At 36.0% G+C, this 13,153-nt stretch overlaps 1 protein-coding gene across 1 annotated transcript in view; it reads right to left on the bottom strand.

Moving 5' to 3' along the window:
- Window positions 1-13,153, bottom strand: part of ASB7 (ankyrin repeat and SOCS box containing 7) — a 46,786-nt gene that overhangs the window by 13,674 nt on the left and 19,959 nt on the right. The window contains exon 5 of the mRNA XM_065872475.1: window positions 1,741-2,346. Within this exon, the coding sequence (XP_065728547.1) occupies window positions 1,741-2,346 (606 nt within the window). The remainder of the gene's footprint in view (window positions 1-1,740; window positions 2,347-13,153) is intronic.

Here is a 13,153-nt window from a genome sequence, read left to right on the forward strand (position 1 = left end):
GCATTTATGTGTATAACATGCCTTCCTGAAGACAGACAAGGTAATTTAACCATGAGCCTCTAGTGTTAAAGTTAAAACAACAACAATAGCAGCAACAACAAAAATATATTCAGAATTTATTAAGAATAAGATATACTTTATAGGCTACATACCACGACAGAATTCTAACCTCAAGTTCAAGAGTAATCTTATCTTTCACTACACCAACACCCCTACTGGTCTATATAAATGAAAACTGCTAGAACATTTGCTGAGAGAATCAGCATTTGAATTTTTGCTGTAGTCTTTTCCTAAAATGCGGCCTGGATCTGAAGGGTCAGCTGGGGAGGAATCAGCACACATAACATCTCCTGTCTCTGGGTACATCAGTGTGCCTCAAAAGCTTTCTGCAAGGGACCACCTACCAGATAGCCCAAAACACCTCTCCCAAGGCAGGCGTATCTGTGCTGTACAAGTCGACAGCCACTAGGCACTTGTGGATGTTTAAATTTAAATTAATTAAATAAAATTTAAAATTCAGTTCCTACGTGGCACTTGCCACATAATAAGTGTTCAACAGCCACATGGGGCTAGTGGCTACCACAGTCGACAGCACAGAGACCATTTCCATCATTACAGAAAGTTCTATTGGACAGCATGAGTTAGATCCTGAGTGTGATTTCTTTTTATGCTTGAGTCTGAACATACTTAGTGGTAATAATTTCATCCTTCCCTTCTTATGAATAAACAAAATACAAATTACACTTCATTTCTTCAGAAGTTTTCTACTCCCAAATTCAGCTCTCAGGGGGGCAGTGGATTATTTACAAGCAGGTCAAGTAAACTCCTCACCCTCCAGTACCTGGTACCCAGAATGTGTTTCTTCTTCCATAACAATGAATGAAACATAAAACTTAGGTGAGGAAGGGGAATTCATTAAAAAGTGTGGCAGACAAATGTTCTGTTTATAGACTGTGGCTTCATGTGTGATGTTAAGCTCTAAGACACATACTCAACTGGTCACAAGGAAGTCGGATAGGAGAGGGTGGCTACTCCACACAAACTAATACCTCTATCCGAAAAACAACACAAACACATGCACCACTACACACAATGGGTCAGACACTTTTCCTGGCTTTAAAAAAAAGTGCCCACACAAAAACAGGTCAGTTATACAGTCCTGTGTGGGCCAGAGACAGTGGCACCAAATTTTCCACTGGGAGCAAATTTTTCTTTACAACACTTTCTGATTTCTATCATCCTTAACCTGCATTACTAGGATGTCTGATAAATAACACTGCTGTTCCATTTCATGTGTGTTCACATTGTAAAGAAGAAGAAAAGCAACAATAAAACATGAGCAACAGCTTAGCAATAAAGCACAAATTCTAGGACACTTCCATAGCTATGGATGCTAAGGTCCAAAATTCTCCTAATTCCTCAGTCTCAATTCCAGGAAAGCCTGGAAAGACTATGTTTATGACCAGTAGGAACTGCCTTGTTCTAGCATCGATCTTAACATCTAACATCGAGGGTGTTCTAACACCCTATCTACCCCCATTTACTTTTAGTAACACAACTGAATTTTTAATGAAATCCTGTGATATAGAGCTTTCTTTTCAGTTCAGATGAATGGAATGAGCAAGGCTAATAAGAATCATTAATGTCTGGTCATTTTAAGTTGTAAAAATACCTTAAGCTCCTCAGAAGATGCAAAATTTAAAAAAAAAATGTAATAGTAGTAATAATTAAATTACATACTTGTGACTTCTTGTAAGAAATCCAAACACGGTCGACTACTTCCAGAAATGCTTATTGAAACAGCCAGTGGGGTCTGTCCTTCATAGTTCCTTGTGTTCGTGTCCGCTCCATAATTATATAACATCCGTGCACAAAGCACGTCATCCCTAAGGGCAGACAAATGTAAAGGAGTTTGTCCATCTTCTAAGCGACCCAAGTTTGTGTCTGCTCCTCTCTGAAGGAACATTCGGCAATAAGAGTGATTGCTTTTGATCACAGCGTATCGCAACAGGAAACCGTTCTGAATGTCGATGTTGGCATTGTGGTCCAGGAGGATTTTCACACAGCTTGACCTCTCTCGGATAATGGCGAGCTGAAGCGGCGTTGTACCTTTATCACTGAGCGGGTCGACCTCAGCCTTGAACTCCAGTAGGAGTCGGACAAATGAGTCCCTACCATAGTGAGCAGCCACATGAAGGGGAGTCCAGCCATCATTGCTTTTTGCATTAATAATGTCGCTCCTGTATTCAGATTCTAACATCAGGCGTGCAATCCGAGCCCGGCCATGCATGGCTGCGTAATGAAGTGCAGTGAAGCCTCCGATTAAGTCCTTAACTGTGGGATCAGCTAGAGTTAAAACCAAAATGAAAACATTAGCAGACTCTGAGACAAAGCAACGAACTCTGCCATGGCACAGCACATCTTAGCCAATTCTCATATGAAATGTGAAATGATTAAACACTATAATGAATATTAAGTCCTTCTTGCCTCAGCTTAATTGAAATACCGTTTTAATGGAAAAAACATTTTAGTAGAAAGTTATCAAACATCGATTAATAGGATGAGTATATGACTTACAAAGCATTTAAAAGCTATATACAAAAAACACAGAGTCCAGATCACCACATCCCCTCTCTGCTAATTTCACCAATTGCCCTTGGCTTCCCAACTCCCTCATCTCTGTACTGTTTCATGTTGCTCTTCTGTTTTGAACTTTTTGTTTTATTTTCTCTTCTGCTGCTTCTTGGTCTTAAAAAGAAGCATGTGTAGCAACATCTGCTGCTCTAAATTACGGATGTACTGTGGTCTGGCAGACTGTGTTGTTTTAGGGTGTATTAGGTAAAAATTAAAAAAAAAAAAAAAGGTTTTCTGTGATCTGTAAGAATTCCAAAACATGTAAGATATATGTTAAGTGATCTTGATAAATCATGTTTTTATAAGATAAAACTCTATTCTGAATTCTTTGTTTTACAAGAACTTTGGAGTTTTTAAGAATTAAGCAGCACACATTGTGTGAAAAATTGGGAGAAACCTCAGCACTGAATAAATATTATTTTCTAAAACAGTTCCAAACCTCTCTCCTAAATCGACAGATTTCTGGAAGAAAAAAAAGAAATAAAAGAGAAGAAACTAAAATGATTTATCTGCTGTGTGACTCCTCAAGTCACAGACTTTTGTCACCTGCCCCCAGTCTTTCCTAAAGCTGAGGGTCGGTTCTACACAGCTCTCATCCCACTAGCCTTCCTGGACAAGGGCAGAAAAGGGGCAAGAACCCTCATATGCTATAGGTAGGTCACTTCCTGGAGGCCAGCAATTCTGTGTGAAGATAACTGGTTGGACCTAACTACCAAGGATTAAAATACTTTCTTCTTATAAAAGTCACCATTAATTTTTAGCTTGTTCATGAAAGAGAAAAATTCATAAGTGTTCTTCAAACAAACAAACAAAAAGCCTCCACAGTCATGTGATTAAACACTTGCGTTTTGTTTAGTAAAATGTTGCTTAGTCCTAGAACATTTTATGACAGCTTGGTCTCTTAGAAAAACCTGAGGCAGAAAACTGTATCTAAAATAGTAATAATACTGTGGAGAATACAAATTTCAATTAAGAAATAGTTACAACAAAAGCTATAAAAAGTTAACACTTTTTAGGTAAGCTATATCAGTTGAATTTCTAAGACTATTTCATATAAACTGATATTACACAACACTAATATGACTTTTATGTGTTTAAAGAAAATGAGGGTATCATATCTGCCTTGGTCTTCACTAAAAGAAAAATATACAGTACCTATTCACTACTTAATTTTAAAAAAAGAGCAAGAATATTTAAACAATGCACATTGCTGCCATCTACTGGTAAGGCATGAACATGAGCTACTGTTGCCATTTTGACAGATGATGCTGAGCCCTCAAATCTGTTTTCAGATACCTCACTTACCTAAAGTAGACTAAGACAGGCATGAAATATAAAAGAACCCCTTCTATTCAAATAAAACCGTAAATCTTGCCAAGATGGCCATTCCTAATCTATATCTGACCAATCAACTGCTTCCAGACATTCTCTTTTAATCTGTTAGTGAAATTCAAGAATACCTTTTTTCACTTCTCCCACCTTTCATCCACCATGGGTGCCTTTAAAGTTGCCAGCAAACAGTCTCATGTGCATCCTATACTCGCTTTGTTTGACAGTAAAATTAAAATTATGTTACATAAAATTGCACTGGCATCTTTAGTTTTCCACCTCAGGTCTTTTTTAGATTCTACCTACAACTTGGTGCTATACTGAGCTAGGAAAAACAAAGATTAACAAATACAGCAATGATCTGCTTAGTCTAAGTAAAAACCACTAAAATCCATTAATTGAGCACACACTGGAAACACAGCACAGAAGGAAGACTGTAGGTTAACAACGTATAAAATCTGTATAGTTACTTTCCTCAAGAAATTAACAAATAGGAAATATAAGACAAATATGAAAACAAAAATTAATTTAAGGATTATTAGCCAATGCAATAAGATAAGAAAAAGATCTTATTTGTAATAGTAGCAGAAACTACAAAACACCTAGATATAAATTCTATAAGAAATGTGCAGGGCACATGTGAAGAGACCTTTTTTGACTTAACTGAATTCACTTCCTCTGTGTCTGTTCAAATGTTCCTTCAACAGAAAATCCTTCGCTGAACACTAACATGGTAGCCCCATCACCTCATAACTTTGTCCACTTTAGCAAGCTTTCTCCCCCCAGGTGCAACCTATTTAATACAAATTGTATCAGTCTCAAGAAACCCATTTGAAAAGTTTGAAAGCATATATAAATAAAAGCAGACAAACATTCCCTACCAATATGGTTCTTTCTTTCCAACAGCTTTACTGAGGTGCAATAAAACTGAACCATTTTAAGTATACAGGTTGATGAACTCTGATGAATTGTATACAGTCATGTGACTACCACTACAACCAAAATATTCCCATCATCTCAAAAAGTTCCTTCCTGCCTCTTTACAGACAATTTCCTGCCCAGACCCTAGACCTCAGGCAACCACTAATGTTTTGCCTTTCTATAGTTTGATATAAGTGGAATCATAGAGTATTAGGCTTTTGTATTTGACTTATTTCACTTATCATAATGTTTTTGAAATTCATACATGTTGTTGTGGTTCATCAAAAGTTCGTCCCTTTGCAGCTTGGTGCTTTGTGACTGCCTGGAGGGGTGGGATAGGGAGGGTGGGATAGGGAGGGTGGGAGGGAGGGAGACGCAAGAGGTAAGAGATATGGGAACATATGTATATATATAACTGATTCACTTTGTTATAAAGCAGAAACTAACACACCATTGTAAAGCAATTATACCCCAATAAAGATGTAAAAAAAAAATTTCATCCCTTTGTATTGCTGAACAGTATTCCATAATATGGATATATAGTTATTTATTTATATAGTCAGTAGCAAATGGATAAATGGGTTATTCCTAGGCTATAATGAATAAGGCTACTGTGAACATTCATATACAAGTCTGTTTGTGGATATATGTTTTCAGTTCACTTGGGTAAATACCTAGGAGAGAATTGCTGGGTCATATGTTAAATGTACATTTAACCTCCTAAAAAAGGGCCAAACTGTTTTTCTAAGTGACTATACAATATTACACTCCCACCAGCAATGTATGAGAGTTCCTAATGTTCTACATGTTCACTAATACTTGGCATTATTAGTAATTTTAATTTTATCAATTCTATTGAGTATAAAGTGGTAACTTATTGGGATTTTAATATACATTACCCTGATGACTACTGATACTGGGCTTATTCTGATACTGGGCTTATTCATATACTTTCTTTTGTGAAGTGTCTGTTGAAATCATTTACCCATTTTTATTGTGTAGTTGTTCTCATTATTAGTTTAAAACTCAATTGTGTATATATTCTGGATACAAGCCCTTTTGTCAGATATGTTTTGTATTTTCTCCTAGTCTATGGCTTGCCTTTTCATTTCCTATACTGTGTCTTTTGAAGAGCAAAAGTTTTGAATTTTGATGAAATCTACTGTCATTTGTTTTCTTCTATGGTTTGTGCTTTTTGTGTCCTGTTTAAGAAATCTTTGCCCAACACAATGTCACATAGGTTTTGTTTTCTTCTAGAAGTTTTATACTTTTAACTCTTCTATTTAGGGCAATGGTCCATTCCTAGCTGATTTCTGTGTACAGTGTAAGATCAGATCAACGTTCATTATTCTCCATATAAATATCTATTTAATCCAGCACAATTTGTTTAAAAAACTACTTTTTCCTCGATAATTTATCCTGGTGCCTTTGCCACAAAACAATTTACCATACAAGTGTGGATCTATTTCTGAACTCTATTCTGTTCCACTGATCTAAAAGTGTATCCATATACCAGTACCAGATTGTCTTGATTACTGCAGCTTTATAGTAAGTTTTGATAGCAGGTAACATTCTCCAACCTTCTTTAAACTGTTTTGGGCAATAAATTTTAGAATCAACCTACCAATTTCTTCAAACAAGCCTGTTACAATGTTGATTGGAACTCTACCAACTCTAAAAATGTAAATCTGCCCCAAATTATCTAAATAATATTTATTCTTCCAAACCATGAGCACAGAATACCTCTCTGTTTATTTAGGTCTTCTTTAATTTCCCTCAGCAATGTTTTGTACTTTTCAGCATACAAGTACTGCACATCTTTCATTACATTTATTACTAAACTTTGTTGCTATCATAATGAATTGTTTTTACATTTCATTTTCTAAATGTTAATTACTGGTATAGAGAAATAAAATTGATTTTTGTATACCAACTTGTGTATTCTGTAATCTAGCTAAATTCACTTTTTAGTTCTAGAATGTTTTTGAGATTTATTACGATTTTCTAAACATACAATTATGTTCTCTGCAAATAAAGACAGCTTTACTTCTTCCTTTCCAATCCCAGGACCCTTATTTGAACAATAAAATGTTGACAAAATGTAGTAAAAGCATATACCCTTGCCGTGTTCCTAATCTCAGAGGGAAAGAATTCAGCAGTTCACCATTTACTATGATGTAAGTTGTAGTTTTTCACAGGTGTCTTTCCTTAGGGTTTGGAAGTTTTCTTCTGCTTTTGGCTTGCTGAGTCTTTATGATGAATGGGTATACTATACTGTCACATGCATTTTCTGCATCTATTGAAAGGATCATTTGGTATTTACTTTTATTCTATTAAGAGGGTAAATTACTCATCATATTTTCAGATGTTAAACAAAGCTTGCATTCCTGGGATAAACACTACTTGGTCGTGATGTAATATTCTTTTTTATATAATGATGGATGAGATTTGGTAGTATTTTGTTAAGGTTATTTCTAACTTTTGGCATGAGTGAAACTGGTCTGTGGTTTTCATTTCTTGCAATGTCTTTATTTGGTTTCAGGGTACTATATGCCTTATACAGTAAGTTTGGAAGTGTTTCCTCAAAGAGTTTGGGTAGTGCTGTTATTGTTTATTCCTTTAATATTTGAAATATTTCAACAGAAAAGGCAGCTGTGCCTACCTAAAGACTTTTAGTGTAAAGTTTTAATTATGAACTAAATTTCTTTGATGTAGGACTATTAGATTGTTCTATTTTTCCCTTGGGTCAGTTGTGGCCATATGTGTCTTTCGAGGAATCTGTTCATTTCTTCTAAATGGCAGAAGGGTGTTCATTATATTCCTTATTATCCTTTTAGTATCTATAAGATCTGTAGTGAAAACAGTTTTTTCCATACTTGATATTGGTATGTGTCTTTTGTTTTCTTCATCAGTCTAGCTAGAGATTTATCAATTTTACTGATCTTTTCAAAGAACCAGCTTTTTCTTTGTTTCATAAATTTTCTCCATCATTTGTCCATTTTCAATTCCACTGATTTCTTTTCTTCTGTTATTTCATTCCTATTCTTACTTTGAATTTAATTGTAGCAGTATATAGAAACTGTTCCAAGATAGCCCCCTTTCCTCTCCCTTCCTTTGTCCTATTATTGTCATATATATTACATCTTTATATAAACCCAACAATAGTTTTATAATTATTGTTTTATGTTGTCTTTTAAAAGAGATGAAAAGGGGGGAATATATTTCCATTGTCTCTGGCAGCACAATTTTAAGGGGGCCCCTCCCATAATCCCTGCCTCTTGATGCTCATGCCTTTGTGTAATTCTCTCCCCTCGAGTATGAGCAGGAACTGTTACTTCCTTCTAACCAATAGAATCTGGCAAAGGTGACGGAATGTCACTACTGTGGTTATGTTATGATACACAAGACTCCATCTTGCTAGCAGACTTACTGTAGCAACTTTCACTGCTGCCTTGATGAACTAAGGAGCCTTGGTGGGAAAGCCCACAGGCCAAGACTCTGCAGGTTATCTCTAGGAACTACTGGCAACCTTCAGCCAGTAGCCAGCAAGAAGCTGAGGCCCTCAGTCCTGTACATCCAAGGGAATTCATCTGCTAACAACCTGAATGAGCTTGGAAGCAAATTCTTCTCCATTTAAGCCTACAGATGAGAACAGTCTGGCCAACACCTTAAAACTGTGAGGTAATAAGTATATCTTGTATTGTCATATGTTTGTGTAATTTGTTACACAGCAATAGAAAACAAATATACTGTTTTTTACATGCATAATTACCTTTACCAGTGATCTTTATTTGCTCTGTGAATTTGGATTTACACATGGTCCTTTTCTTTCAGCTGGAAGGACTTCTTTCAGTACTTCTCGTAAGGCAGGTCTGAGAGCAACAAATTCCCTTTATTTATCTGGAAACATCTTTATATCACCTTCACTTAAAAAAATTTTTTTAAATATTCTTATTGGCTTTTACTTTTTTTAAATTAATTAATTTATTTTTGGCTGAGTTGGGTCTTTGTTGCTGCATGTGGGCTTTCTCTGGTTGCAGCAAGTGGGGGCTACTCTTTGTTGTGGTGTGCGGGCTTCTCATTGTGGTGGCTTCTCTTGTTGCGGAGCACGGGCTCTAGGTGTGAGGGTTCAGAAGTTGTGGCTCACAGACTCTAGAGCGCAGGTTCAGTAGTTGTGGCTCACGGGCTTAGTTGCTCCGTGGCCTGTGGGATTTTCCTGGACCAGGGCTCGAACCCATATCCCCTTCGTTGGCAGGCGGATTCTTAACCACTGCAGCACCAGGGAAGCCCTATCACCTTCATTTCTGAAGGACAATTTGGCTGGATTTAAAATTGCTGGTTGACTGTTATTTGTTTTCAGTAATTACAAGATGTCATCCCATTGTCTTCTGGCCACTGTTGTTTCTTATGAGAAATCAGCTGTTAATCTTATCATTGAGGATCCCTCGTACATAATGCATCACTTCTCTAGGTGCTTTCAAGATTTTCTCTTTGTTTTTAACATTCCCCAGTTTGACAATTACATCTCTTAGATGAATATCCTACTTGGAGACACTGAGTGTCTCAGATGTATAGTTTAGCATTTTTCATCAAATATAGGAAGTTTTCAATCATTTCTTCTTCAAATATTTTTTTCTTTCCCTTTCTCGCTTTCCCCTCTCTTTTCTGGCTCCCATTATGCCTCATGCATATATTGGTATGCTTGATAATGTTCCACAGGTCTATGGGGGCCTGAGTTGAGGCTGTGATACTGCTTGCAGCAAGCAACACAGCAGCCTCACATTTAACAGGAGACCTGGCAAATGAGACAGCCATGTGGGCTTTGATAAGCTGCTACATATTTCTGGGAATTGGGAAGGCAGATGCATGCTTAAGAAAGACCAGAGAGGACCCCAGTTATCTACTCATCCCTGGCTGAACATGAGGCCAGAAAATGGAAGCTGGGGCATACTTGTAAATTGTCTGATTATTAAATGTGTCTCATCCTATACACAGATCTCCTTGGCAAAGGGTAGAAGCCTTACCGGCTCAAATTGCTTAAGCACAACCTCTGACCAGTTACCAGTCAAACATAAGTTATTTTGGTCATAAGATGTCTTACATATCTTATTGTTGTTGATATTTTTAAAAATTCTTTTTTCTATATGTTCCTCAGACTAGATAATGTCTATTGATAAATTTTCAAGGTCACTGATTCCTTCTTTTGCCAGCTCAAATCTGCTGTTAACCACTCTAATGAATTCATTTTAGTTACTGTACTTTCAACTCTAGAATTTCTATTTATATACATGTATATACATACATTCCCATTTTCATATATAAAATTATATGTATTCTCTTTATTGATCATTCCTATTTGATTTGTCACTGTCACATGTTTTCATTTAATTCTTTGAACATGGTGTCCTTAGTTCTTTGAATACATTTATAATAGCTATTCTGAAGTTTGTTAACTAAGTGTAACATCTGGGCCCCTTCATAAACACTTTCTATTAGCTAGTTTCATTTCTTGTGTATGAGCAATACATTCCTGTTTCTTAGCATGTCTCATAATTTTACTGAAAATTGAAGATTTTAGACTATATCATAGCACCCCTGGATTTTGAACCTCACCTCTTCCAGGTGGGCTGCTGTTGCTATTTGTTTTAGTGAATTACCTAGACTAATTCTACATAGTCTGTCTCCCTTATAGCATACAGCCACTTACGTCTCTGCTCAGTTGTTATTATTAAAGTCTGGCTTCTAGGGGCCGCTCCTAGGAATAACTTACGTTTGACCAGTAACTGGTCAGAGGTTGTGCTTAAACAATTTGAGCCAGTAAGGCTTCCACCCTTTGCCCAAGAGATCTGTGTATAGGCTGAGACACACATTCAATAAACAGACAATTTACAATTTACAGCTTCCATTTTCTGGCCTCATGTTCAGCCAGGGGTGAGTAGATAACTGGGGCCCTCTCTGGCCTTTCTTAAGTATGTATCAGCCTGCCAAATTCCCAGAAATATGTAGTAGCTTATCAAAGCCCACATGGCTGTCTCATTTGCCAGGTCTCCTGTTAAATGTGAGGCTGCTCTGTTGCTTGCCCCAACTGGTATTACAGCCTCAGTTACAGCCTCAGAAAGTCCAACTGCTATTGGCCTTTCCAGTTTGTTTGCCACCTAGATCAAGACCACAGTTATTTTCAACAATGCTCCAGGCATGGGGAATTTCCATGGGCTCCAAAATCAGGTCAGTCCCTTCCATCATCGAGGAGGATTCCAGATCCCATGATAATGTGACACAGAGATTGTTGGGGAGCAGAGAGGGTAAATGGCAACAGCCACTTTGGGCTCAATTTCTTCAAGTTTCTTAAGGTAAAAACTTCAGTAATTGATTTAAGATGGTTCTTCTCTGCTATTCAAACATTTATAGCTATAAATTCCTAAGCACTGCTCTAGTACATCCCACAAATTCTGATATATTGTATTTTCACTATCATTCAGTTCAAAATTTGTTTAATTTCTAAATGTCTGAGTTTGTCCTAGACATGTTATTGTTGTTGATTTCTAACAGAATTCCATTGCAGTTAGGGAATATACCCTTAAGATTTCAGCCTTTTAAAATTTACTGACACGTATTTTATTGCCAGCATATGGTTTATCCTAGTGTCCACAGCATGCACACAAAAGAATGTATATTCTGAAGGTATTGGATGCAATTTTCAAAAATATTAGGTCAATGTGTTTGATAATGGTTTTTAGATTTTTCTATAGTTATTGATTTTTTTATATCTAGATGTTCTATCAATTGCTGAGAGATGTTAAAATCTCCAACATTCAAGACTGTGAAACTGTCCATTTCTCCCTTTAACACATATTTTGAAGTTCCCTTCAAATTTTTTGCGTCACGTATTTTGAAGTTCTCTTCCTGGGTGTATGCACATTTTATGACTATTATTCTTCCTAATGAAGTGCCCCATATGTCCCTGTGAAATGTCTCTCTTTAGTTCTGGTAATAGTCTATGTCTTGCAATCTATTTTATATGATATTAACATAGCCACTCGGGCCTTCACATGCTTGCCATTTGCATGACATATTTCCATGATATATCCCATCCATTCATCCACTTTCAACCTACCTGTACCTTTATATTTAAAGTATTATCTTTGTAGTCAGCACGTAATTGAGTTTTGTCTACTTACCTTTCTGATAATTTCTAACTTTTAATTGGAGTGTTCAGTCCATTAATGTTTAATATAATTATTGATATAGTTGAGTTTAGATTTACCATTTTATTATTTGTTTTCCATCTGTCTCCTCTATTGTCCCTCTTCTTCCCTTTACTACCATTTTTTTTCTTTGTACTATCAGAACATTTTTTAACATTCCATTTTAATGTCTCCATTGACAGTTTAGCTATACTTCTTTGCATTATCTTTTTTTTTTTTTTTTTTACTGGTTACTCTGAGGATTGGAATATATAAACTGAACTGTTCAAAAACATTACCAGGATTTGTACGGAGGTTATTATAAGCTTCCCATTTGTGTCTAAAAGCTCAAATACTTTTGGACATTACAAAATCCTAAAAGCAGGAAAGTCAGAATTTTACAAAATATATGTATAAGCATTGTACCATAATTTACTATTTATGTGATTACTCTTCTTAAAAGTTTTAGAAAGCACCAAATGCAATTAGCTAAGTTACACAGGCACAGGCACTGCTTGGAGTTCTAAAAACCAGGTATGCATTGTGCCATGTTATTACAGGAAAAAAAAGCAACGATGGAGGAAATAAAAAAATCTAGACAAAAACCTAAAACTTGACTAATAATTCAACACAGAACAAAGAGCCAGAAAGTCAGATGGTATAATGTTCCCAAACAGAATTTCCCCAAGTAATATTACTTTTTTGTTAATGAAAAACTAAAAATTTAGAAAAGCATCAAAGCAAAAACCAGCATTCTCTAATAACTACTGTCAACACTGATGATAGACTTCTTTCAGCTTTCCTTCTATACATTTTAAAAAATTACTCGTAATTGTAATCATAGTCTAATTACTTAATTTTTCCTCTATATTTGGGCACTGAAAATGCCTCCATTTTAAAAATTATATATAATAAAGGGTAAAATTTTCATACAGAAAATAATTCCTGTACTTAAGACTGCTTCCTTGGAATAAATTAATAGAAGTAGATATATTGGCAAAAAAATCTCCCATTTCTCAGGATCTAACATACTACTAAACTTCTTTCCACAACTGCTTTAATAAACTTCTACCATCAATGTTCCT

The sequence above is a fragment of the Phocoena phocoena genome, chromosome 2 (assembly GCF_963924675.1).
Source record: "Phocoena phocoena chromosome 2, mPhoPho1.1, whole genome shotgun sequence".
NCBI classification, from domain to species: domain Eukaryota; kingdom Metazoa; phylum Chordata; class Mammalia; order Artiodactyla; family Phocoenidae; genus Phocoena; species Phocoena phocoena.